The sequence below is a fragment of the Canis lupus genome, chromosome 6 (genome assembly GCF_011100685.1).
Source record: "Canis lupus familiaris isolate Mischka breed German Shepherd chromosome 6, alternate assembly UU_Cfam_GSD_1.0, whole genome shotgun sequence".
In the NCBI taxonomy this organism is placed as follows: Eukaryota; Metazoa; Chordata; class Mammalia; order Carnivora; family Canidae; genus Canis; species Canis lupus.
Window position 1 is genome coordinate 57,146,410 of NC_049227.1, and position 25,302 is coordinate 57,171,711.

General features: G+C 35.4%; 2 protein-coding genes across 4 annotated transcripts in view; one reads left to right on the top strand and one right to left on the bottom strand.

The window, feature by feature from the left end:
• GLMN (glomulin, FKBP associated protein) overlaps positions 1–25,302 on the top strand; it is a 48,375-nt gene that overhangs the window by 19,138 nt on the left and 3,935 nt on the right. For all 3 annotated transcript variants that reach the window (XM_038541371.1, XM_038541369.1, XM_038541370.1), the window contains exons 4-16: positions 745–861; positions 2,195–2,303; positions 3,376–3,622; positions 5,093–5,195; positions 13,118–13,305; positions 15,074–15,127; positions 16,507–16,537; positions 16,640–16,729; positions 17,867–17,908; positions 18,350–18,423; positions 19,810–19,894; positions 20,392–20,498; positions 21,218–21,281. In XM_038541371.1, coding sequence (XP_038397299.1) covers positions 745–861; positions 2,195–2,303; positions 3,376–3,622; positions 5,093–5,195; positions 13,118–13,305; positions 15,074–15,127; positions 16,507–16,537; positions 16,640–16,729; positions 17,867–17,908; positions 18,350–18,423; positions 19,810–19,894; positions 20,392–20,498; positions 21,218–21,281 — 1,311 coding nt within the window. The remainder of the gene's footprint in view (positions 1–744; positions 862–2,194; positions 2,304–3,375; positions 3,623–5,092; positions 5,196–13,117; positions 13,306–15,073; positions 15,128–16,506; positions 16,538–16,639; positions 16,730–17,866; positions 17,909–18,349; positions 18,424–19,809; positions 19,895–20,391; positions 20,499–21,217; positions 21,282–25,302) is intronic.
• Positions 15,285–25,302, bottom strand: part of C6H1orf146 (chromosome 6 C1orf146 homolog) — a 58,444-nt gene continuing 48,426 nt past the window's right edge. The window contains exons 6-7 of the transcript XR_005361243.1: positions 22,743–22,835; positions 15,285–15,437 (exon numbers count right to left, since the gene is read on the bottom strand). The gene's annotated coding sequence lies outside the window, so the exon portion shown is untranslated. The remainder of the gene's footprint in view (positions 15,438–22,742; positions 22,836–25,302) is intronic.

Sequence of the window (25,302 nt, forward strand, 5' to 3'; positions counted from 1 at the left end):
TCAATCTAGAAGGTAAACTCTTATCAGGATAGAGATCTTACCTTACTTAATTTATAGCACCAGAATATTTTAGGGACTTGGCATATAATAGTGTATTCTTGATTAAATACTGATAAGTTGAAGTAGAAAGCAGCCCAGAGAAATGGAGTATATTATTGCTAGTTCTGGAAATAGAGGTTTTGATTATGAATGTGAATCACAAGAATATAAACTTTTACTTGTGTGGTAAACATTCTGAAATATCTTTGAAAATAGAAATAACTTGTATGTTGAAGAGAAAGTAACTGAAGTGGTATCCCCTTTTACATAAGTTATGTAATCATAATATATTTACAGATTTTCCAAGTTACTTTAAAAGGTTCATAAGTGTTGGGTGTAATTTTTTTTGGGGGGTTGGGTGCATTTCTTTATGAATCAGGAGAGCAAAATTCTCCGTGAAAATTAAGTATTTGCTCAAATTAATTCTCTTATTAGAAATAGAGAAACTAAAGTATAAAAAAGACCAACATACCTGGTTTAAAGTAAATGTCCATTCACCTTTCTTCAGTGAGAGTATTAAAAACTATTTTAAAATGTTGAGAGTTGTTAATAGCCAACCCTGAGAAGTCAGTGGTGAGATGCTGTAGGCTTCATTTGCCTCATAGCTATTTCAGAGGAAATATTAAGCTCCTTCAAGTTAAGAAAGCTTACTGTAAGAGCCCTATAGATGGCAGTATTTTCTTTACTCTAAAAATGTTTTTATAGGTCATCATTAAGAATATGGGCTGGAATCTTGTTGGTCCTGTTGTTCGATGTCTTTTGTGGAATAAGGAAGATGAGAAAAGAAAATATTATTTTCTGATGCTTGATTTATTGGTAAAGGTAAGTTAACAAAATTAGGTTCTCTTTGTCATGATAGCCAGCAGTATTTTGTTTTAATGCTTAATGCTCATTTTGGGTGATAAAGCTTTTAGCTCATGAAAATAGAGAAGAGAATTCTTTGGAGAAAAGGCCCAATATTATTGATTGGATGGGCAAGTCCACTTCAGTTTTTCCAAATTTCTGAATATAAGAAGTATCTAACCTCAACTCAGACCCACTGATTCAGAATCTCCAAGAAGATACCTAAAACGTTCTATTTTTAATAAGTAGCTTATCAGATAGATGTGGAATTCAGGGTTTAGAGAAGCAGTTAGTTCCAAGCCCATGCTGTTCTTTTAACAACATTGGAACTAGCAAATCTCAGTCCTCTTTTCTCTGTGGTACATTCTCTAAAAGATTATTAAAAATCAAGAATGCAAATGATCACAGGGGATATAGGAATAGGAAGGAGATTTGTTGTAACCAACAACCTTAGAGACTTGATAAAAAAGTTACTAGAGTTTTAAGTAAAAAATGGTAAAGGAGCATAAAATCTAAAGAAAAGGACATAAAAAAGAGCTACTTAGAGATCAGTACAAATAAGAATACATACTTGGAAAGTGGAAACCCCATCTAGATAGTAGTTATTAACTACTTTAAAAGGAAAACAAGGCAAGTGTGGTAATTCTGGGTAGTCAGAAGGCAGTGCAAAGTTATATCTGTTCAGAAAGGACAAAAGAGACTTACTCATTTAAATACCCTGACAGTGTGAGATAGAAAAGTCCCACCTGCTGAAGTCATGAGAAACTAAGGTAGCTTTCAGAGTAGACAGTCAAAGCTCAAAAGAAACCTCAGTTTTGGTAATCAAGTTCTTCTATTCTCCTATTTTTCTAACTTTTCCTAGGAATTTCAGTATCCAAATAGAGTTCTTTTTTTTTAAGATTTTATTCATTTATTTGAGAGAGAGAGAGAGAGAGAGAGAGAGAGAGAGAGAGAGAGAATCTGAAGTAGATTCCAAACTGAGCCCAGAGCCTGACAAAGGGCTTGATCCCAAGACCCTGAGATCATGACCTGAGCCAAAACCAAGAGTCAGACGCTTAATTGACTGTGCCACTCAGGCACCCCAAGTATAATTGTCCATTAAGACACTCATGACTTTTTGCTTTTAGTTTTAGTGATTTGACAGTCAGATTCTGACTGTTTTGTTGGTGTATCTTTTTAAACAATTATGTGAGGTGTTTTACTGTTAAAAATAATTCTATTTTCTCAATATATGCTGCCTTTTAAAAATAGTAATCATGTGGCTTTAAATACAACTTGTATTAAACAGGTTCAATTGTGAATATTTTTATAGTTATGTAATCCAAAGGAATTATTGTTGGGTTTGCTTGAACTGATTGAAGAGCCCTCTGGAAAACAGATATCCCAAATTATTCTTCTTTTACTTCAGCCATTACAAACAGGTAATGAGTATTTTGATATCTAAATGTTTCTTATTTTATCTGTGTTAAGTTCTTGTTATTAGTCCAAAATGTCAGCACTATACCAAAGTAAATTTATGACTAATTATTGAGTACTCTGCTTATACTAGCAATAGCAGTACCATTTTGAATCCTGCTACCTGTAGAAAGATGACAATACCTGGCACAGATGGGTACCCAGTATATATTTTGTTAAATGTCCTGCTGTTTTTCAGGTACTGTGTTGTAATCTATAGCTTTCTGCTTAACCTTCATATCTGCAACTTATATCTAAAACTTTCTCTGTAAACATATTTAAAGGATTGCCTCTGTGATGTCTGCTTTACTCTGTTAGCATTGTGGTGGGTCCTGTATCTTGGTTAAGAACAGTATTGTGCAAACATTGCTTATCCTTAGCATTGGGAAGTTGGGGCTGAGGATAGCAAAAGAACTACGAATGAAACAAGTGTGAAAGAAAAGTCTCCCATGGCTGAGTGCAGTAACATTACTGTTAAGCAATGGAGCTTGGCAACCAAAACAGACAGTATTTATCCATGGGAAGAGATTATGTTTTCATTTTATGACTTACATGTAACTCAGAGTACGATAAAAGGACTCGGAATCTAGAAGTTAAATTCATTTTAAATGAGAATGAAGCAGCTTTGAACCACTTGACATACTCAAAGTCTCCTAGAAAGGTAATTCTAGTAATACTACTTCTCATTTTTTCAATGTTTAATATTTTGCAAAGAGCCTTCTCTTATTTAATAGTTAATAACAACCAAAAATATGGAAGTGTTTTGTCTTAACTATGTAAACAGTTAGAAACAAACAAGATTTCGTGGCATCTGTTATAAGGTGCATGATTGATTTTAAGATGCTTAGGTATTTCATGCACCACTAAGAAGGAAAGATAAAAACACTATCAGTTAAGTTATGATCTATCATCCTGATTTCAAAGTCGTTACGATGTTTTTTTTAAACGTGTTATAATTCTACCTTTACTGGACTTACTGTCCCATGTATAGCATACTTGATGAAGTTAACTCAGGTCACAACTTGGTCTCTGTTTTAGTGATTCAGAAACTTCATAACAACAAGGCATATTCAGTGGGATTAGCATTGTCCACCCTTTGGAGTCAGCTATCTCTCCTTCCTGTTCCATACTCAGAGGAACAAATACAAACAGATGACTATGGCCTTTGTCAGTGTTGCAAGGCCTTAATAGAATTCACTAAGCCTTTTGTGGAAGAAGTCATTAATGACAAAGAAAACTCACTGGAAAATGAAAATGAAAAGTTAAAGGATGAATTACTGAAGTTGTAAGTATATTTTTGCTAATAGTTCACAATGGAGTTAAGTAGTCAGTTATTTTATGTTTCTTTGCTGTATTTGTTTGCCATGGATGTATAAATCTAGCTCAGGTTTTGAATTTTAGAAGATTATGGGATACAGTGGTCATTGCTTCATTAAATGCCATATTCTACATTTTTAAAAATTAAAAACCTAAATCCATTTGTTAAATTTGTATGCTTCTATGACTTGCTTTTATTCAGTAAGTGAATAAAGTAGGGGAAGTAGATAGGTGTAGCTCAAGGAATCTGGTCTTTTTGTAGGGGAATTGTGCTTTTACTCTTCTTATGAAAGCAACAGAAGTAGCACCAGAAAGTTGAACATCCAACTTTACAACAAAAACGGTAACAGAGTAGCCAAAAGCATATCATTCCAGGGGCACTATACACTAAACAAATACTGTATGTACACTGTGACTGTCACGCATTTGACATATGGCTAGCAAGATTAAGATGTACTCTTTTTTTTTTTTTTTTTTTTTTTTTTTTTAATTTTTATTTATTTATGATAGTCACAGAGAGAGAGAGAGAGAGGCAGAGACACAGGCAGAGGGAGAAGCAGGCTCCATGCATCGGGAGCCCGACATGGGATTCGATCCCGGGTCTCCAGGATCGTGCCCTGGGCCAAAGGCAGGCGCCAAACCGCTGCGCCACCCAGGGATCCCAAGATGTACTCTTAGTATAAAATGCTCCTTGGATTTTGAAGACTTGTATTTAAAAAATACTAAAATAAAATAAAAAAAATAAAATAAACTACCTCAATAATTTTTATACTAACATTGAGATAATCATATTTTAGATATATTAAGTTTATAAGTAGTTTCTCTTGTTTCTTTTTTAATGTGACTACTAAAAGATTTTAAAATCACATGCAGAGTTTGTATTATATTTGTATTGGACTAGATTACTGAATTACATGGATGAGTAATTTTATCTTCTAAAATTTGAAGACTAAAACTACAGTTAGCTTTCTGTTTTTTTAGGTTAGAACATTAAAATTTTTTTTGCCATTTATAAACCCATTATTTCATGAGCGTGAAAATATTTAAACTAAAGAAATTGGAAAGGCTTAATTACAGAATAGTTTGGTTTTCTAAGTAAAACAAATTGAGCTTATGAAAAAAATTACATTGTCGCGATTTTCCTTGAACTAATGAAAACTACATCATGAAATAGCACTGGTCCTCAAACCTTCAGTAACTATTGGTATAGTCCAGGCATGGAAGTAAATCTTACCACATGGAGTAAACAGCTCAAGGTGTGCTCATTCTCTCCCCAATCCCAGTAGGAAAAATTTTACATTAGCAGTTTTACATGCTGTTGAGTCATTGGTGCTTATGTTATTTTATCATGTAAAATTAACTTTGATAAGTTTATAGAGCTAGGTATTTTATACTTACAAAATACTGTATTCACAGTTACCCATTTCTTACACCTTAGTTGTTTCAAAAGCTTGAAATGCCCTTTGCTGACAGCACAATTCTTTGAGCAGTCTAAAGAAGCAGGAAATGATCCTTTAAGATGTTTTGCATCTGAAATAATAGTAAGTACAGCTAATTTAATCTTCCATAAAATCTGCTATAATTTAAAATGTACTGCTATATTCTCATGTACTGCACATGGGCATGCAAATTGATACATTATTAATATGTAGAACACAGATTAAAAAGGTGGAAAATAAATAGCAATATTATTTGGGTAATGAAATTAACACCTCCAGACTTTGCTTTTGCAGTCCTAAATGAATATATACGTGTATGTAATTTTTTTCAAAGATTCTGTCCCATTATACATACTCTTTTGTAACGTACTTTCTCTTAACATATTACGAATATTTTTCCATTGTCCTTCTGTTTTTATTTAACTAGGGCCATCTAGTTCTAGGTTTTCTTTTTTTTTTTAAGATTTTACTTATTTATTAATGAGAGACACACAGAAAGAGAGAGGCAGAGACACAGGCAGAGGGAGAAGCAGGCTCCATGCAGGAAGCCCAACGCAGGACTTGATCCTGGAACTCCAGGATCAGGCCCTGGGCCGAAGGCAGGCGCTAAACCACTGACCAACCCGGGGTGCCCTAGTAGGTTTTAGGTTTTCTCCAATTTTCTAGGTTTTCTCCAATTTTTCAATATTATAAAATAATTCCAGCTTTCTTCTTTTAACTGTTAAGTCTATGATAAGTACCCTTTTAACCAAATCTTTGCATATTTTAGTTGCTTTTTTAAAATAAATTCCTAGAAGTAGAATTTCTGTGCCAAAAGATATCCTCAGTTTTAAGGTTTATGATATTTTCAAAATAACTCCAGAAATAAGTAAATTTTATTTTAAAAGTAATTTGGTGTAATGCATCAAAGAGTACTAATAAGTGTGCTGGGATTCCGTATTAGGGAACTAATTTGAAATATGGAAAACTATGTACTTGAAATTAATAGTCATGAATTTCAGATTAGAGCAATCATTGTGATTGTGGATTTTCTTTAGCCATGTTCAGCTGTATGAGTGTAGGTACAACATAGGAAGAAAGTTGGATTTAATTAGGTCAGAGTTTTGAGAACTGTGAATTCTACAAAGCAAGAGAGGGAGAAAGGCATTGAGCTTGTATGCAAGGAAGTGACTGTGAGGAACAGTAGAATTTAAGCTGAATAAGGAGGGAAGATAGGACATACAAAATGTGAGAGACAGTGAAGAAGATGATGGAATCGTTGGATTGTAGTTCCTGGTGTGAATAACAAGTTGCTGGAGCCTAGGTTATTAAAAGGAGTGAGCTGAAAAGATTAGAGGTTAAAGAACAGGATGCTTGGGCAGCCTGGGTGGCTCAGCGGTTTAGCGCTGCCTTTGGCCCAGGACGTGATCCTGGAGTCCCCAGATTGAGTCCCACGTCAGGCTCCCTGCATGGAGCCTGCTTCTCCTGCCTGTGTCTCTGCCTCTCTCTTTGTGTCTCTCATGAATAAATAAATAAAATCTTAAAACAAAACAAAAACAAAAACAAACCACAGGATGCTTGAAATAACACTGCAGAAAAGTTAAAGTTACTAATAACAATGTCTGGGGTATGATCATGGAGTGAGTTTTCTAAGGATCCAGCGGAGGCTGGGGTCATTGGACTAGATAGTGAAGTACCTGAGATTCCAGGGTATTAGAAAATTGTTGGTTATACATTTAAGTCACACAGAATTATGGTAAGAATAATGTCCAAAACCCAATTAATGGATGGCCTTGGGGTAGATGTTGTATAGTCACGTGAAGTAAGTTTCAAAGCTCAGGGTTTTAGAGAGGTTGGGGAAGCAATAAGAAGAACAGATATTTTACTTCTAGGCTTGGTATAGTGGATATGAGTGAAAAAAAATAGCAACCCTTTGAGAGGTCTGCAGAGAAAATAGTCATTTTCAGAAAAAAAATTTTCAGAGTGAATGAAGTAAGAGACCATTTCACAAAGAATGGATTTTGCTAATAATTGTGAGTGCCACAGGCCATACTTTGAAGGGTACCTGAGATCCAAGAAGTAGGAGAAGGGTTTAGATGAAGAGATGCCAGAAATTTAGGGGAACTAGATTCTGAGGATAAGAAATGATTTGGTAATTAATATAAATAGGGTTGCATGGTTATTGGAGTTAATGCTGATGGTCAAGATAGTAGGGAAGAGGCTATGAGTGATGTAGAGGGAGAGAAAAGGAGGGATTTTCCCAGCAACACATAAAAGACTGGGGCTTCTTCATTGTTGCCAATGTTAATATACAGTATAATCCCCTGGATACAGTATAAACATTACCATGTATGATATATGTACCCTATTTTGAGAAGATAGTTAGAAAGTTAGTAACCAACTGTTACAGGATTTTAAGCCTGGTTGTGATATAATTGTTTTGGATTCATCATTTCAGTGGAGGTTGAATTTAACCAAGATAAGATTGGAAATAGGGAGATCCTTAGGTGTGTTTTGGGAGTTTAGTGAGAAATAATGGGATCTTGATTATGGAAATGGTGGTAGAGATGAAGAGGAGAGGGCAAAATAAAATATTTGAAGGTAGATAAAATCAGCAAAATTTGGCCATTAATTTAATTTTAAAAATAGTTTAAAAGCTAATTCATGGATGAAGTTTTATGCTTGCTTAACTGGGCAGATGAAGGTGCCAATAATTGAGATAGAGAGTAAAGAGCAAGAAACAGTATGTTTTGTGCTTTAAAAATATTTTTTTATTAAGAAATTTAAAAATATTCAGAAAGCCGAAAGAACAATATAATGTAACCTCATGTACCCATTACCCAGTTTGAACAATTTTTGAAATTTTGCTAATCTTGTTTTGCTTATTCCTTTTTTAACTGTAGTGTTTTATAGCAAGTCCCAGACATATCATTTCATCCATAAGTCTTCAAGTATGTTTCTCTAAATAGTAAAGACTTCTAAAAAAAAAAAAAACCACAATCCATTATGACCTGTAACAAGATTATGACATCTAACAAGATTAACAGTAATTGCTTTATATCTAATTCCCAGAGCAGGTTTTTAAGGAGAAAATTTTGAAAGATGATCAAATTTTGAGGATCATCTAAAGAGGTAGATTAGTGTGAGAAAAGAAAAGGGCTTAGGATTGAACCTACAGAGTACCAACACTTAAGCCCACCAAAGAGACCAAGAAAGAAGGGTCACAGAGGTGGTACAAATATCACAGAAACTGGGATAGTAGAGTTTCAGGAAGAAAAAGTGATTGGTAGTGTTAAATGTGGCCTGTAAAGTAACAGTTGAAAAGCATACATTGGATTTAGGAAGATGCCATTGATAATCTTAGCAAGAACAGTTTAAGTGGAGTGTTAGAGACAAAAAACAGTGTTAAAAGAGCACATGACCAGTGAGAAAAAGACAACTAGTATAAGGTGATCTTCAAAAGAGGATGAGTAAGAAGAAGAGTAAGTGGAAGACACGGGCCTAGGGTAGGAAGGTAATGGGGGAGACAGGGAGCCTTGAGTATGTATATTTATTTATGGGATAACTGAAATAAAATGTGGCTTTGGAGCACACAGCTGAGCACAGGATCAGGACACCTGGAGGAGGTAAAAATGGGTATGCATGTAGGGAAATTTGTAGCAGGAATGGAATATTAAAATTGAAGAGAGGGATCCCTGGGTGGCGCAGCGGTTTGGCGCCTGCCTTTGGCCCAGGGCGTGATCCTGGAGACCCGGGATCAAATCCCACGTCGGGCTTCCAGTGCATGGAGCCTGCTTCTCCCTCTGCCTGTGTCTCTGCCTCTCTCTCTCTCTCTCACTGTGTGCCTATCATAAATAAATAAAAATTAAAAAAAAAATTTAAAAAAAATTTAAAATTGAAGAGAGTTAAACCCAGTGGCCTCAAATTTCTAGGTGAAGGAGAGCTCTTAAGAATGAGGAGGTAGAGTCTGTGGCCATACCACCTTGAAGGTGCCCAATCTTATCTGATCTCGGAAGCTAGGCAGAGTCAGGCCTGGTTAGTACTTGGAAGGAAGAATGAGGAGGGAGAAATTGTAGAAATTGCCAAGGAGTTGGTAAGGAGTTGGTAAGGGTTGGAATACTAAAAGGAGAAGAAAAAGAGATGGTAGGAGACATGAAAGCCTTAGTAGTCTGAGCACTCGACTGGTTGGAGACCACGACTATAGTGGTAGCAGTTTGTATTTGGGTAGGATTTTTCTCCAGCAGTACTCAGCTGCCTGGGTGTAAAGGTAGAGAAGGTGGATTGTAGCTATTTTTCCAAAGCTGGCATTTTATTGCTTTGAGGCAGTACAGCATCTGCCTCAAAAGGAAAATGTGCTTTTGCTTGAGAGTGCAGCAAGAACCAAGATAATACCCAGCCTCTACCCATACCACCCTTCTCCACTGCTGCCTCCCTGACTGCTTTGTAAGAGGTGTGAGAAGATGAGCAGCCTGCACCAGAAATCAGTTGGGTTTAATTACAGCAGTAAGACAGAGCAGGTATCCTAAGAAGATTGAGTGTATAGGGATGAGGTTTTAAGATCTCAGAGGAAGGAGCATTAGAAGTAGAGAACAAAGTGAGGAGCACAAAGCAGTCAAGAAGTAGAGGTGAGCTCTTTTCCTGCTGCTTGCTATTTGGGCTGCATACTCCCTTGTGCGCTTATAGTCATGCCTCCCAAAACTGAAGAAATCAAGGACTTTCTGCTCAGGCCAGGCAAAAGGATGCCACATCTGTCAGGGTCCAAGAAAAAAGAAGGATAATGAAGTTTAAAGTTCAGTGCAGCTGATATCTAGTATACCTTGGTCATCACAGACAAAGAAGGCAGAGAAACTAAAGCAGTCCTTGCCCCCAGTTTTGGCAGTGAAGGGGCTGAAATGAACCTACCACACTGATTTGAACTGTATTAAAATTTTTTATTATTATTTATTTTTTTATTTTTTATTTAATTTTAATTTTATTTTATTTTATTTTATTATTTTATTTTATTTTATTTTATTTATGATAGTCACAGAGAGAGAGAGAGAGAGAGGCAGAGACACAGGGAGAGGGAGAAGCAGGCTCCATGCACCGGGAGCCCGACGTGGGATTCGATCCCGGGTCTCCAGGATCGCGCCCCGGGCCAAAGGCAGGCACCAAACCACTGCGCCACCCAGGAATCCCTTTTATTTTTTTAAATGATTTTATTTATTATTCATGAGAGACACAGAGAGAGAGAGAGAGAGAGGCAGAGACACAGGCAGAGGGAGAAGCAGGCTCCATGCAGGGAGCCCGACGTGGGACTCGATCCCTGGTCTCCAGGATCAGGCCCTGGGCCAAAGGCAGGCGCTAAACCACTGAGCCACCCAGGGATCCCCATATTAAAATTTTTTAGATTAAAAAAAGTAGAGGTGAAATCAGGATAGGAGATAAAATGAGGAGATAGATGCCTTCTCTTTCTATACTGGAGAAGTCCAGGTAAGTGTGGCATGCTTGAGATTGATAGCCTCAGCTATCTCTCCTTTGCAGAAGTTATTTTGATATAGAACTGCTTGAATGTCCCAAGGGTTTCATCACAGTAACATGCCTAAAAGGGCCAAGGCTGCCATGAGAAATTGTAGAGTGGCAGGTATATCCAGCATGACTGCTGGATGGTGTGTGGTCAGAGAGGGAGGGTCCTAATTTGGACACAGGTGGACTTCCAGATATCCTAAAGCAGCACTGTAGAATCTGGTTATGTATACTGATTTTTTATTTTGGATTTTCATTTTAAAAAAAATATTTTATTTATTTATTTAACAGAGATAGAGCCTGAGAGCACAAGTGGGAGGAATGGCAGATGGAGGAAGCAGCAGCAACCCCCCCTCCCCCCCGCCGCCCTCGCAGAGAGCCCAATGTGGGGCTCGATCCTAGGACTCTGGGATCATGACCCGAGCTGAGGGCAGACACTTAGCCAACTGAGCCACCCAGGCACCTCCTATAACAATTTTTTAAAAGGATAACCTTCCTCTAGGAAAAAATATATCTGGTATTGGCCAAATGAAGACATAGAGCTTCATGATTAAGAGGACATTTGGAATCCAAATACAGTAAACTTTTTGCCTTATAGCTATAATAGGAATGCATAGCTTTGAAAATCAGTACAGCAGTATATATTTAGCATCTGGTAGCTGAATAGCAGTCTCTTGTGACTGAGGATGATTTCTCATGGTTCTTTCTGTGTTCTGAAATGACTAATGGAGCCATCTGGGATCAGCAGATTTTACTTCCCTGAAGGCTAGAAAAGTTTATTTTGACTTTATGATTCCCCACAATGTCAGGCCCAGTGCCTGACACTCAAGTATTTATTTAAATAAATGAGTGAATATGTGAAAGATCAGTCAGTGTTCATTCTGATTTAGCTGTTGTTGTCATTCCTTTTTGACTTCTATATAGTAGTTTGTTGTAACCTTATCTTTCTTACACTTTTTTTTGCGGACCTTCTTAATAAATATTTGACATAGATATATCGTTTGCTAGATAAGGAGACAGAGGCTTTAGAGAAGTTAGGTAACTTGTCTAATATCTCTCACAGCTAGTAAGTGGTTAAGCCAAAATACAAATCAATTCCATTGGATTCTGAAGGTCAAAAGATGCTTTCTAGTCATATAGTTAGAAATAACAAGAGGCATAGGAGTGGCCTTATGCTTCCTGAGTGCTCTTTCTCTCTCTCTTTCCCTCCTTTTTTTTTTTTAATTTTTTATTTATTTATGATAGTCACAGAGAGAGAGAGAGAGAGAGAGAGGCAGAGACACAGGCTGAGGGAGGAGCAGGCTCCATGCAGGGCGCCCAACGTGGGATTCGATCCCGGGTCTCCAGGATCACGCCCTGGGCCAAGGGCAGGCGCCAAACCACTGCGCCACCCAGGGATTCCTCTTTCCCTCCTTTAAATAACTAATTAACTAACCTGTAGTCCTGTCCAATCATGCTTGTCTTTCTTTTATGACACAAGAACCCTTATGACCTGAGACTGCAGCACTATTTCTGGAGTCTCTGGTGCCAGTGACTCTAAATCCAGTGGTCCTTTTGCCCACTTTGTATCTAGGCAGACAGTGGTCAGTGAAGCACTGTTCCTAGAGTATTCTTTTTTTTTTTTTTTTTTTTTTTAAGATTTTATTTATTCATGAGAGACAGGCAAAGACATAGGCAGAGGGAGAAGCAGGCTCCATGCGGGAAGTCCGATGTAGGACTCAATCCCAGGACTCCGAAAGCATGCCCTGAGCCAAAGGCAAGACGCTCAACCGCTGAGCCACCCAGGCATCCCATCCTAGAGTATTTTTTACCTGAGTGGTTTACTGTCATTTCATGATATTTGTATATCTCACATTTTCAGATTGCTCTCAAATACCTCTGCTAAAATACACATAACATAAAATTTATTATTTTATTTTACTATTTTAACTGCTATAAGGGTATATAGTTCAGTGGATTAGTACATTCATATCGTCATGCAACTGTACCACCCTCTATCTCCAAAACTTTTTCTTCTTCCCATTCAGTTCCCTCAGGTTGTTGTCAAATTTATCTCCTTGAAGCTGTAGATTGAGGTCCCTATTTTCTTGTTGGCTGTTTGGTCAGGGACCACTTTCGGCTCCTAGGGGCTGTCTGTAGTTCCTTGCCACAAAGTCCTCTGCATAGGCTCTCTCATAACATGGCAGCTTAGTTCTTTAATGCTTGCAGAGGTGATTTACTGACTCTCAAGTAGGGCCTGGCCCCTTTTAAAAAGCCTTCTACCTGCTTAAGTCAGGTCCACCAAAGCTAGTCATCATTCTGGATAACCCCAAATTAACTGATTTGGAACCCTAAATATATCTGCAAAAGTCCTCTCACTTTTGTCATAACATAATCTCATTATGGGGTGACATCTTGCCATATTCTGCTGGTTAGAAGCAAGTCCAGCAGGTCCCACCAACACTCAAGGGAAAGGGATTATACAGGATGTGAATATGGCAGGGAGGGTGGGAAGAGCATACTAGAGCCTGCTTGCTATCACTTTTTTATTCATTTCACAGGGCTTTCTATCAGCAATTGGGCATCCTTTCCCCAAAATAATTTTTAATCATGGAAGGAAAAAGAGGACTTGGGACTATCTTGAATTTGAGGAAGAAGAAGACAAACAGTTAGCAGACTCTATGGCTTCTCTGGCCTATCTAGTATTTGTACAGGGCATCAGTATTGATCAGCTTCCAATGGTCTTAAGGTAGGCATTAATATTTGGCTTATTGATGTAATTCTAAAAGTATCAAACTCAATTTCCAGTGTATGTTTATTAATGTACTAATGGATTTTAAATGAAGTATAAACAAAAGCTATTTTTATTAATAATATTATAGGCAATATTATCTGTTAAAGCCAGTAGTACTCAAATATCAAAAAGGTGTTGGCAGGGGAAGGGGGCGTGAAACAGACATGAGGGGGACAAGACCAGAAAGTGTGAAACGGCTTGGTTTTGAAGCTATTAGGATCACCCTGGACTACAAGGGAGAGACCTGGTCAGTCAGTTACCCATGGGATGGTCTAAATTGCCATCATCTTTTAACTGTATTACTCTTGTAATCCTGAGTATTTATATATCCAACCTCAATCCCTTTTAATCCAACTTTTTTCAAAACACTACTTTAAGAGCAGTCCCTAATGAAAACCCTTCAGTGGTTATCTATTGCTCTAAAGTCTAAAAGTCTTCACATGAGACAAACTTATGCATAATTTGGTCCCTGCTTGATGGTTCTGATTCCCCTTTTACCACCTTTTCTCTTGTTTACTATGCTCCAATGACACAGACCTTTTTACGGTTTTTTATTCAAATGTGTTATGAACCTTTCTGCTCTAGGGCCTTTTTATATGCTTAGACCATCTCTAACTTTAAATGTCACTTTATGAGGAAAGCCTTCCTTCATCATCCAAATTAGGTTGACTCTTCCTATTGTAATTATCTTGACCTTGTCCTTCTTTTCTCATAAAGTTTATCCAAATTATTTTTTAAATATATAATTTTATAATATACCTTTTAGATTTTCATACCCATAATAATAAGGATTATGTGTTCTGTCTTTCAGGCCATAGGCATATTTCTTGGTGTACATTTATATATTTATGTATGAATATACCTGGGGATATATTTCTGTGTAAATACTGCAATAATGGCAGTATTCCACTTACATGTTCACCATGTATTAAATAATATGCAGACAACTTTGCATGCATTATCTAATCTTTACGATACTATGAAATAGAGCATTCTCATTTTTCAGATGAAAATAACAGGCTTAGACAAATTAGGATCCAGTCAATATCATACAACTAACTAGTGGGATAGGTGGATTCAAACAGTTCTGTCTGACGCCAGAGCCTGTACTCTTAATCACACTACCACCAAAATGACTTAGGTACATATATTGGTTTGCTAAGTCTGCCATAATAAAATGCCACAAATGAGATAGTCTTAAAAGAAACACATTATCTCATAGTCCTGGAGGATAGAAGTCCAAGGTCAAGGTGTGGGCAGGATTGATTCCTTCATAGGGCTCTGAGGGAGAATCTATTCCTTGCCTGTCCCGTCTGCTGGTGGTTTGCTGGCAATCCTTGACATTCCTTGGCTTGTGGATCTAGCACTCCAATCTACCTTCATGTTCATACAGCGTTCTCTCTGTGTATGTCTGTCCACACTTCCCTTTATTATAAGGATACCATTTGTACTAGATTAGGGCTCACACTAAGGACCTCAGTTTTATCTCCAGAGTAGGGAGGTTCCTATTCTGCCCCTGCCCATCCCAGTTTAAAAAAAAAAAAAAAGGGCAGCCCTATCTCCAAATACAGTCATATGCTGAGGTTCCAGAGGTTAGGATTCCAACATTTCTTTTTTGAGGAGGGCACAATTCAACCCATAATAGTATTTATGTATATAAATTTCTAAAAATATACATGTGATATATACATATAAATATATATATATATGTTGTCTATTTTAGCCCATCGTACCTTTTGCAATTTAACATGGCACATATTGAAGTCTTTTTGCAAAGGTAAGATCATTTAGATGGCATCTCAGAATTAAATAGTGGTATTAAAGTAGTTCTTGTTAAGATGGGGGAGACTACCTTCTCTTTGCCAGACCCTAATTAATTACTCAGTTATTTTATAAGACAGTGATGCAAATATGACACAAAAATGAGTCAGAGGTTTCACAACAAAAATTATCTTTAAATATTAAAATATTGTCTTAAAAGGGAATTTCCAGTCATCTGCTTCTGAGGCTGCTTCTCTTATTTCAAAAGTTGGTAAGTTAAAACACCGCTGTCCCACTGTAGCCTCCTTGATCTAAGAAGAGGTGGTCTGTAAAAGAAATTCATCCATGTTTTTATTCATGGACACAATCTGACTGAATCAAAGGGAAGGAGGTGTCTTGACTCCACCTTTTTGTAACTGAGATTATTAGATTATTGACAGTGATTATATGCAGAAACTTTTCTTACTTGAGGTATTAAGAATGCAAGTCTTTTTCTTTTAAAAAATTGCAAAGTAACAAATATGTATGATTTTTTGAGACATTTAAAAATTTTGCAAAACTATACGCTTTGTGTTTTCTTGTAACATGTTTAAATTATCTCTTGCGATCAATCAGGACCTTTCAGTAGTATATCCTATAGGAACATTAGTGACAGTTTATCAATCCCATCTCTTCCCAGGTGAAGGAAGATTTGTAACATGGCAAATGTCCAAAGCCTCGGCCTACAAGGCAGGAATTTCCAAGGGTCTCCTGGCACAAGTAGTTATTAACTCTGTAAATTTACTGTATTATGTATGTCTTAATGATTTTACATTCTTTTTAGTCTCTGTTATATCCAGTGAGAATATGTATTGATTTGAATCTTAAGTTCTATATTCTTAAGATTTCCAAACTATTTAGTCATTAAACAGAAACAACACTTTTAACTCCTTGCATGGTTAGAATAAGAACTTAGGCCTTAGATAATTTTTTTTTGCCACAAGGCTTAAATATTTAAAAAAGATTATACACCTTAAAAAAATATTACCACAAATGGAAAGCATTTAATTCTTGTATAAAAATAATTGAAAAGATTTTACAGATGTAATCAAGTGGAATACATAGTATCATGTATAATTGATTTCTTATCAATTGCTATGGAAGATCTATTGATTTGTTGCTAGGAAATAAGCCCTGAGAGGGCAGATTTTGGTCAGATTTGGATGTCAGTAGCCAACTCAAAAGACAGATCAAACATGGATTAAGAATTTTGACTAAGTTCTTCAACAAAATTTTTCCTTAATGCATACTTTAAAGTCTTTAAATTTCAATTTTTGCTTTATTTTTCCTAAAACGAAGAATCATTCTAAAGCAATTTAGAAAATCATGTTGATAAATTTTAATATTCTCTTCCAGAACAGAAGAGTCTGTTTTCTCCAAAGGAGTGGTAAGATTTATTTGCAACCATTGTAATTTACACACAATCATTGTCAACAAATATAGTTGTTGATTTTGCTATATGTGTCTCTGCATATATTTTAATCTGTAGGATCTATTGGAGAATGGTTTATTGAGAATAGAAGACAACAGTCTACTTCACCAGTACTTAGAAATCAAGAGCTTTCTTACTGTACCTCAGGTAAGTAAAGTGTGTGTTCTAATCTTGAAATAGCATCTTTCCTATTCTGAACTTAAGTAGGTCTTTTCAGACTCCTTTTCTACTTCCTTCTCCATATCCTTTGAAAACTCTAGTGCCATGTGTCCAGTAAAACTTGCTGTGATGGTGATAGTGTTCTAGCTCTGACACAGTATGAAAGCCACTAGCCACACTGAATACTTGAAATGTGGCTAGAGTTGATTAAGGAACTGAATTTTAAATTTAATTCAATTTAAATTAATTTAAACTTAAATAGCTATATGTGGCTAATGGCTTACCATAGTTGATAGTATAACACCTAGTGAGAAAACATAATTTTCTTCTTTGACACTGTTTCTGTAGGGACCTTGGAAATGAAGCTTTACTTTTCTCATAATTCAAGTCCTAAGGACTCCATTAAGGCGTGCATGGACTCATTACTAGAAAAACATTTTGTTTTTCCCTCCTGTGATTTATTTTACTTTGTACTATTGTTAGTTATCATAGGCAAGTAGGTCGTTATTTATTTATTTATTTTTTGGCAAGTAGGTCTTTAGATGTTGATATAGAAACATGTTTTTCCATTATTTAAAGAGAAAAACATGGCTATTATTATGTTAACACTGATTACTTTTAACAAATGGATTATATTTTTGTGTGTCTGATTTCATTTTTTGCCACTGTAGACAGAATTATAAATTACAATTGACTTCTAAATTTATGCATTGTATCACTCTATTCAGTTTTACTTACAAAATGGATTGTATTTAGCTTCCTTAGATATAATAGTGGAATGAAAGGCTGAGGGAGGGGCACCTGGGTGGCTTGGTTAAGCATCTGCCTTCAGCTCAGGTCATGTTCTCAGACTCCTGGGATCTAGCCCTGCATCTGGCTCCCTGCTCAGTGGGGAGTCTTTGTCTCTCTCTTCCTCTGCCCCTTCCCCCAGCTCATGTTTTCTCTCTCTCTCTCTGAAATAAATAAAATCTTTAAAATTTTAAAGACTCAGGGGAAAATTTACTTAATATTTAAATCTCCTACCTTCACTTCTCTGAAATTTTAGTATCCATCCATCATTGATAGTATAGTTGGCTGTTGTCAGTGTAATCTATTAACATCTGAATTTTATTTTTTAATTTCCAGGGCTTAGTCAAAGTAATGACACTTTGCCCCATTGAGACATTGGTATGTAAATGTTTTGAGACTACATAATAATGAATTGCAATGAGAAATTTTAATTAATAATTTATAATTGACTCTTGAAGAACACAAGGATTAGGGGTGCTAACCTCCTGCATAGAAAGCCATGTATAACTTTTGACTCCCTAAAGACTTAACTACTAATAGCCTCATATTGACCAGAAACCTTACCAATAACAAAAGAGTTAACATATAGTTTGTATTATATGTATTATATATTGTATGCATATAATAAAGTAAGCTAGAGAAAAGGAAATGTTATTAAAATCTTAAGAAAAAGGTCATAAGGAAAAAACATTTACTATATTGTATTTATTGAAAAAAAATCCACTCATATATGACCTGCACATTTCAAACTTCTGGTGTTCAATAGTCAACTATAATCTTCATTCACTTTATGTAACAATATTACTTGTTTTGTTGTAGAGGAAAAAAAGTTTAGCTATGCTTCAGCTGTATATTAACAAGTTGGATTCACAAGGCAAATACACATTATTTAGGTATGTATCAAGAATGGTTAATTGTCAAGTATATAGTTGATTAAAAACCAAATTAATGCCACTTAATTTTTCTGAATGTTTATAGTATTTATGTTTTACATTGTCAACTCTTCTTGGAAGCCATATTATAATAAATTCTCTTATCCCTATAGGTAGAGAAAGGTTACTCAAATATTATGGATACATATTATTATATACATAATAGTATTTCAGTTCAAATAATTGAAATATTCTAGAGTTTAAAAAGACTAGAGAGAGATTTTAAATAAGAGGTTGATAAGGCTCCTGCTAAAAATTTACATGTCAGTAATCTTATTATTCACTTTGAAATTAACTGGAGTTATAACTTTGATAGGCTATTCACTGTAAGTTAATGGTAGAGATTATTAATAGTGCTATTTGAGAGAAAGGATTCTAGCACCTTTCAGAGTTAAAAAGAGGCAGATTTTTGGGATCCCTGGGTGGCGCAGCGGTTTAGTGCCTGCCTTTGGCCCAGGGCGTGATCCTGGAGACCTGGGATCGAATCCCACGTCGGGCTCCCGGTGCATGGAGCCTGCTTCTCCCTCTGCCTGTGTCTCTGCCTCTCTCTCTCTGTCTCTCTGTGTGACTATCATAAATAAATTAAAAAAAAAAAAAAAAAAAGCAGATTTTTGTGTAAAGGGCCGTGCATTAAATAGTCTTTGTGCATCACACCACCTCTTAAAACTGCTCAACTTTGTCTTTGTAGTGGGGATGGGGGTGGATGCATTCCAGTAAAAACAAAACAGACACCAGGCTAGATTTGGCCTGCAAACCTTAGTTTGTTGACATACCTGGTAGTAAATAAAAATGAGTCAAAAAAATAGATTTGGGCAATGTCAGAGTGCCAAGAAGTCCTTTTTGGGTATTGGCCAATACTAGCACCCTTGATTCCATCATCACTTCTATTGATAAGACTTAGACTAGGTTTTATGAAATTTTAATTTGATGAGCTATCTATATCCCTACCAAGAAATCCCCTTTTTTCTCAAGGCAGTCATACTGAGTTTCCTTTCTTTGCAATTAAGTTAATCTAACAAAACTAGTCTAGTTTCATAAGGAGTAATTTTGAGAGTTTTTAGACTGTGATTTGCTATGTCAAGTCATTGCAACTATATGCACCAAAGATTCACATTTGATTTAATAGAAATTTCATGTTGGAAAGAACCAGTTAAAATAGAATTTGCCAGTTAGAGCAATAACCACAAGTGACTTCGCAGTTGGTTGATCACTTTGCTAAATGTCCTTACTGATTTTTGTGTTTCTAGAAGTAACATATGGCCCATATGAATTTGTAAGATTTTCATCATCATTTAGGAATAATGCAGTCCAGGATAAGTTCAAATATATTGTAATTTTGCTTTCAAGGTGCTTATTGAATACAAGTAATCATTCAGGTGTGGAGGCTTTCATTATTCAGAATATCAAAAATCAAATTGATGTGTCATTAAAGGTAAGAGCATAGCTAAGGTGTTGATTATCTTTTTTAATTTGGAGGATATATTTATTCATTTGTAAAATACATTAAGGTGAATTTTGCCCTGTGGACCTTTTCTATATCTAGTATTACGGCATATTTTTCTACTATTTCTGTTTTTTAAAAACCTTAATTTTGAAATTCTGTTAACTGTACATTTAAATTGTATTAATTCTTTGAGCTGAGGACGTGACTTTATTTTGCTCTATATTTCTGAAATATTAATGGAAACTTAAGTCTACTTTGTTTATGAATAGTCATTAATTCCATACTGAAAACAATGCATCAGTGTTTTCAATCTGGCATTTTGTTCCCAGTGTCTAGAAAGAGTGTAAAAGAATGGAAATGAAAGTTTAAAAAATATTTTAAATGTGTAATGTTTATTTTTGTAGTATGAAGGTGTTAGAAATAACACATGAATTTATCAGCTATTATTTAAAACCTTTCCCAATTTTTTTTTTTTTGCTTTTCAGAGAACACATAACAAATGGTTTACAGGCCCACAGCTGATTTCACTTCTAGATTTGGTACTCTTTCTCCCAGAGGGTGCTGAAACTGATTTACTCCAAAACTCAGATAGGTGAGGTGACCCATTACTAAGGTTCACATAGGAAATTCACAATAAAATGTTAAAACCCCCTTTTAGCAAACCTAAACAAATAAGATGTATTTTCCTGTTACATTATGATCTATAGTTAATTCATAAAATTTCATAAAGATTTCCATATTTAAGTAATTAGATGCTTTGCAAAAACAAAATTAAAAACTCTTTCCAAAAGTATGACCAACAGAATGATTGTCTACCTATAATGTGCCCTGCATTCCAATATACAACTTACAGAGATTTGCAACTATAGCATTGGTGACTAAAAACTAAGAATTTCATGGATATAACTTACATAAAAGGCATGTGTTTGGGTTTTATTGTTTTCTAGGACATCATTTTTATATATATAGAACATGTAATTTTATGTTTAGTCTACTAGAGTAGATGATGAGAAGTGGTTGTAAGCTTTTAAAAACGGAATCTGAAAATTCAGGAAGAGATGATACTCTGAAATACTAACGATAACAAGACTCCTTCAGGAGAAAAGAATAGTAATTTTCACAATTGTATATTGTGAACTTGGCGAACAAGAGTGATAATTACTATTCCAAAAGATGTGTTGGGGGAATAGTTTCTAATGGCAAACATAATTATAAAAATACACCCTAGGTTTTAACTTATTTTATTCATTGAAATTGCTGATTATATAAAACCATGCTGTAAGTAACAAATTATTTATTTTTAATTAACAGAATAATGGCTTCATTAAATTTATTGAGATATTTGGTTATCAAAGATAATGAAAAAGACAATCAAGTAAGTGAGTTTTTTTTTTTATAAGAAACAGTATGTTTAAAATGCACAAGTCAATATTTAATATCTTACCCAGCTACAAAGGCTAGGAGAAGTACCAGCAATTATTCTGAAACCTGAAGTCAATTCCCAGGAGCCCTTACCACCTCAGACCTAATTTCCCTTTCCTTTTCCTATCGAACCTCTGCCATCTTGGCTATAAGCATTGCTTAGCCCCGTCAGGTAAGTACATTGCGTCCTAACTAAACTTTTGGAGCGTGCATATGTTTGGATGTCTCGTTCAGTTGCCTCTACCTGTAGGTCATGATTTAAATCTAAGCTATCTAAAATAAAATCATCTGGTAATTTGATATCCCCTCACCAGATATGACTAATTGAACCATTTTCAGCACTAAAATTGAAATCTGTTAACAGGATTTTTGGATAATGTGTAGGAAGTTTTTTGTTTTGTTCTTAATAGTGCATCATTAGAGGTATTGAATGAAGACAAAATTATTTGAGGGACATTTGTCATAAAGTAAAATTAGATTTGCTTTTTATCTGCTTTCTTTCTACCTATTCTAATAATTGCTGTCCCATAATGTATTATCTCTATTAACTGTAACCACCTGAATCACATGTGTTGTTAATCTGGTTTAAGAAAATAATAAAAGAAATGAAAGTATCTTTTCACGGGACTTGAGCTTACAACCCTGAGATCAAACCTCAGCTGAACTCTGATGAAATTAAAAGTTGGAACATTTAACTGACCCGAGTCACTCAGGAGCCCCGAGATTTTGACATAAGGATGCCAAAGAGCTTTTTAAAAGAAAACTTACGTAAATCATGATTTGCAGTGAAAAGTTTATATAAGAACAGCAGCTTCCCTCCCTCTTGACTGAATTTAGTAGATTCAGTGATTTAACCTCGTTTATCCTCCTCAGCCAAAAATAGTTATTTGTAATTATTGACTAGCGTTTACTCTGTACAGGGTGCTTATTCTTCCCCAACATCTTATTGTTTAGTTTTCTAAACATATAGCAAAACTGAAGGTAATTTAACAGGGACCACTCCCTGATTTACCCACCACCAAGATGCTACCATTAACATTTTACTCTGCTGTTATCCTGTATCCATCTCTCCACCCTCTATTCACACCAGTGTCTTATTTATGTACCTCATAATAAACTACAAACAGCATAGTTTTCCATAAATATTGCAGCATATATTTTAATAAATGGCTAAATATATCTGTAGTTTTTCTGAGATAAAATTTACATAAAATGAAATGCATAGGTTTTTAAGTGTACATCTCTGAATTTCAATAAATGGATAGATCTGTTACCCAAATTTTATCAAAAATAAAACATTGCTATCATCAGAAGGAAGTTTCCTGTGTCCTTTTTCAACTTTTTAGTTTATTTTTTACTTTTCATAAATAATGTAGGCATTGGAAGGATCTTTAACTTGCACAAGGGCACTTACCTAGTAAGTGGTAGATAGCTATGACCTTAGGCAAAAGCCGGAACCTTTGAATCACAAAGTATCTCCTGACTCCTAGAGGAGCTTCTGGTAAGACTAGAAAAAATAAGTGAAATTCAGCAGCAGTGAAGGTCCTCAGGTTTCAGAAAGGTGTGCTTAAAGTAAGGTGTGAGTTTATTTTTTTAGTAATCAAGAAAGGCCATACCTAGAGATGATCTGATTTGCCTGACAGGAGAAAAAGAATCTTCTTGATTAAAAGTGATAAATTTATTAGGTTGCAACACGGTGTGCTAGAGGGGCAGCAAATGGGCTTCTAGCTAGAGGGCAGACAGAGCAGTTTAGCTTTGTGCAATATCTTTTATTATATGCACAGATGACTCCCTTTTCTTTGGCTCAAACAATTGTATTGTGAAGAAAAGGATATAACCAGTTTATAAAATTGTTTTCCTTTTTAATGGTTTAAAAAATTTCTTGGGAATCATATATTCCAAAGTATTACCAAGCAAGTTGACCATAAGAATTATTATACTGAGATTAGCAAAACAAAACAAAACAAACAAACAAAAAACAGTCCAAAGTGGCAACCTGATTATCTTTGAGGCATCTTAAGAGCCTTTTTGTTCATATCAGAAGCATTTCTCCCAAGTGCAATTAATTATAGTAAGTCATATAGATATGTGACAGGTAAATCTGTGTGCTAGTCCTGCATCGGGCTCCCTGTGAGGAGCCTGCCTCTCCCTCTATGTATCTGCCTTTCTCTGTGTGTCTTTCATAAAAAACTTAAAAAAAAAACAAAAAAAAAGATTTGAGAATGTGAGCAGGCACATGGGAGGGGGGGTGCACATGAAGGGGCAAGGGGAGAGGGGGGGAGAGAAAGAAGAGTATCTCCAGCAGACTCCCTGCTGAGGAGGGAGCCTGCCATAGGGCTTGATCCCAGGATCCAGAGATTGTGACCTGAGCAAAAATCAAGTCAGATGTTCAACTCAGTAAGCCACCATACCACTACCTATTTTTGACCAGTTAAGCGTGCTGAGATGTGAACTAGTCAGATGAAAAGCTGAGAAGCAATTAGAAAGGTATATAGGAAAATTAAGAATAGGATCATTCAAATATAAAAGAGTGATTCATAATTGAATAATAATCCATTTCTTTTCTTGCTGTTTTGGGGTTGCTGTCAGTTGATTTATTCTTTTCATAAGTCATCTCCCTCTTCACCCTATTTTATTTCTCTTCATCCTGTTACCTAAGTTACAGGCACCTTCTCCCACACTTCAGCTTCACAAAACTATTCTTGAACCTCCATCTCTACTGAAACCAACTTAGTTTTTATACCTAGTGTTCTTTTTGGTAGGTATCTTTATGTATGTAGGTAGGTAGGTATCTTTAAATGTTTCAAATTACAGTAATTCTAATACGCAGCCTATAATAATTTTATCCCTCACCTTCTATCTACTCATATACTTTCCCATCTTCCTGCTTACCCATTTTTGTCCTAGGGTGATATTGTAATAAGAATGAAAGCAGGGTCAAGGGAAACTATGTGAGATTGTAAAGGCCACAAGTATTAGGAATTTTTAAAAACTGAATTATGTAATATGTACAGATATACTTTTCATTTAGGAAAAAACAAGTATCTGACACATATATACAAATACATATATATATATATATATATATATACACAAATACATATAATTCCATATAATCCATATTTTGGGATTTCATTTTTTTAAACATATGCCTTGTGTATTATTTACAGAGACAGATGACTTTAGTTGATAGAAATTCCTTATCCTTATTACAATATTAATAAAGGAAATTATAGAAGTTCTACAGTATTACATCATAAATAGGAATCATGTGCAACTAAGGAGAAGGAAAACTAGGTGTTACTCATTTCCTCCTTTTATTTCATTATCATGGTTGACTATGTATCCTTTGAGAGACCCTTGTCTATTCTGCAGTAAGTTTTATTATGTTTTAGAACTGCCTAGTCTTCCTTTTTTGAGATAGGCTACAGTGCGTTTTGAATTATATAGGTCAGCTTTAGAACTGAAAAACTTTAACTACATAAATTAAATCTACTTGAGAAAAATGAAAAGCAAGCATTTGTGGAAACTTCACATTTTTATCCTTATTAAAACTTTTTTTTTAAATTCTTAAGTTACTTTTTCTAGACATTGAAGATAAGAGAAATATTAAAATGATTTTCTTTGTATTTTTTTAAAGATCTAGTAACCTTATTTATTATAAGAGAAAATATTCTGATTTACACAGCTTCTTTGCTCCTGTATGCTTCTCAAATTATCACAGTTCACCATATGAAAAATTTGTGGAATTATGCTGAACAGAATGCACAACAGATTTTCTATAGCCTAATTTTGCCATGTTTTTATTGCCTTATAAGTTTTAGGATTATGGGCTGTGTATTAAAAAAAAAAGTTATGGCCATTAAAAACAACTAAGTCCTTGGAGTGCCTGGGTGACTCAGTTGGTTAAGTGTCCAACCTGAGCCAAGTTTTGGCTCAGGTCATAATCTCAGGGTCGTGAGATGAAAGAAACC